At 42.0% G+C, this 2,500-nt stretch overlaps 1 protein-coding gene across 1 annotated transcript in view; it reads right to left on the reverse strand.

The window, feature by feature from the left end:
* The window catches only part of LOC113828465 (lipase maturation factor 1), a 21,232-nt gene that overhangs the window by 8,827 nt on the left and 9,905 nt on the right, over positions 1 to 2,500 (reverse strand). The window contains exon 9 of the mRNA XM_070123497.1: positions 1,154 to 1,304. Within this exon, the coding sequence (XP_069979598.1) occupies positions 1,154 to 1,304 (151 nt within the window). The remainder of the gene's footprint in view (positions 1 to 1,153; positions 1,305 to 2,500) is intronic.

Here is a 2,500-nt window from a genome sequence, read left to right on the forward strand (position 1 = left end):
GACTTCCTAGGTCGTCCCACAAACCTCCTCCACCCAGGGCAGGATCATCCTGAGGAAAGCGAGCCAGGTGGCCATATAGCCTGAGATGGCGATCACAGATTGCACAGGTAATAGATCCTGTGCCAGTCTCACGGTGCAACCGATGGTTTGACACGTGGTCCCACCAACAGTACCCCATGATCCGGCGCAAGGACCTATTACAAAAGGCATCAAGTCGAGACTCCAAGCCGCAGGATAGTGTCCAAGTTTCACTACCATATAGCAAAACTGGCACTATCAGTGCCTTGGACGACACGTAGCTTGGTCCTTCTGCACAGGTACCGGCATCTCCAAATACTCTTGCCGAGAGAGTTCATGACCCCTGCTGACTTCCTGGTCTGACAGGCCAGAGTTATGAACTACACTACCAAGGTATGTAAAGCTCTCTGTGACTTCAATGTCCTCGCCGCAAGCACGTACCGACTGAACAGGTTCTCCTAGCAAGTCCCGAAACTCCTGGATCTTAGTCTTGGTCCAGGAGACCTCTAAACTCAAGGGCTTCGCTTCATTACTAAATACATCGAGAGCCACCACTAAGGATTCCAAGGACTCAGAATAGCAACATCATCAGTAAATTCAAGGTTGGTAACCTTGATATTGCCCAGAGTTGCTCCACAATGACTCTGAACAGTAGCTCTGCCCAGTATCCAGTCCATGCAAGTGTTGAAAAGTGTTGGTGCAAGGACACAGCACTTGCCTTACTCCTGAACTAACAGGAAAGAAGCTTGACAGGCCCCCACCACTTTAGTTTATCTCCTATGTCCAGAATTTCAAATGCTGCAAAAACTAAAATGCCCAATAATGAATGTGAGCCAGCATTGTGGGTGCATGTGTGCCATCTTTTGTGGTGATGCTTTAGAAAGTGAAAAATGGGATGTCAAATATAATATAAAAATATTTGTATGATACAATCAAGATGTAGAAGAGGAGGAAAAGGAAACAGAAAAGGTAGTCATAGTAGTAGCAGGAATAGAAGACATACTACTACTACTGTAATAGTAGTAGTAGTATGTCTAGAAGGAAGAGGAAAAGGATAAATGAAGGTAAAAGAAAAAAAGAAGATTCAAATTGAAGCTGAAGAAGGACATGAAGCAAATGATGAAATAAAACATACCTTCCAAAAGCTCCATAGGTGTTGACAATCCTGAATGGGTCGAAGGAAGTGTTCATGACCTGGTGTGATGAGATCAGATTAAGGATGACTGGCAGACTCAGGTAGCCAATTATCATGGCTACAATCATGTTCGCTAATTTTCTCAGTAAGCCTGGCAGTGAGAGAGAAGGAAAGTGAAAATCTCCTTGGTATAGAAGAAGGACTTGCTTACCTCTAACTTAGCTACTTTTATAATACAATGTGTCTGTAAATAGAATCTAAGATATATTTTTACAATGCAGTAATTTTCTGCTTGAGGATTTACTTATACCTAAATCTTTCATTTTACAAGGTGATAAGTTCATCAATATCTAAAACAGAGTATTTCTTTCTTATGGATTATGTGTGTGTGTGTGGCAAGTGAATGTGAACATAAAAATCCAATATCAAACTACAGGAAAATAAAATTTTACCCTGCCTACTTTATTAATCACCTTGCATTTGGTGAGTAATTGGTACTAAAAAATGCTAACATTTGAATAATCAAACAGCTGGAAAGAAATATAATTGCTACTGGACATAGCATTCTCCATACACTTTTGCTTAGTTGGTACTTAACCCACTAGTGCCGGTACATTTTCAAGCTGAAAATAATAGCTTCACAATCGGCATGCAGGCCAGTCCATGAACCGCCCCACCCTCGGCCCGGCACAGGCGACAAAATCAAAGCGCGAGCTCTGATTTGGCATCTCAACCGGCAGACACCCATGAATGTTTTTTTTTTTTTGTGGGTTAAGGGGACCGTCTAGTCATTTTTCAGCAAAAATCGCCAAATTTGATTTAACCCATTTATGACAGGTGTCCCATATATGGGACACCTGGAAAAATAAACATTGCCAGGCGTCCTGCCAGTGTGACGTTGGATCGGAGCTTGCGCTCCAAATACGTCGTGGTCCGCAGCCAGCACCCGGGCAGATTTCGGGCCAGCCCCGTGCACCAATTTTGTAGCCGCCCCGAAAATATTATTTTTGGCTTCAAAATATACCGGCGTTAGTGGGTTGAATGCATTTCCAGAGTTTCAGGGTCCCTGAATCTCCCCTGAAAATTTCAAGGCCCACCCCCAAATTGGGGGTAGGTTTGCCAAATGCTTTGAATCACCACCAAAATTTAATGGAATATAAGTTAAGCTAAGACACACCTCAATTTCATTAAAATCTCTTCATAACTCTTTGAGTTAGAAAAAAAAATCCTGGATCCGAATCATGATCCTGATCACCATCAAGTTAAGTCATACATCAGGTAGAAATCTCATTAAAATCTGTTCATAACTTTTAGAATTATCACAAACATAACAAACAAACAACAAAT

The sequence above is a fragment of the Penaeus vannamei genome, chromosome 1 (genome assembly GCF_042767895.1).
Source record: "Penaeus vannamei isolate JL-2024 chromosome 1, ASM4276789v1, whole genome shotgun sequence".
In the NCBI taxonomy this organism is placed as follows: domain Eukaryota; kingdom Metazoa; phylum Arthropoda; class Malacostraca; order Decapoda; family Penaeidae; genus Penaeus; species Penaeus vannamei.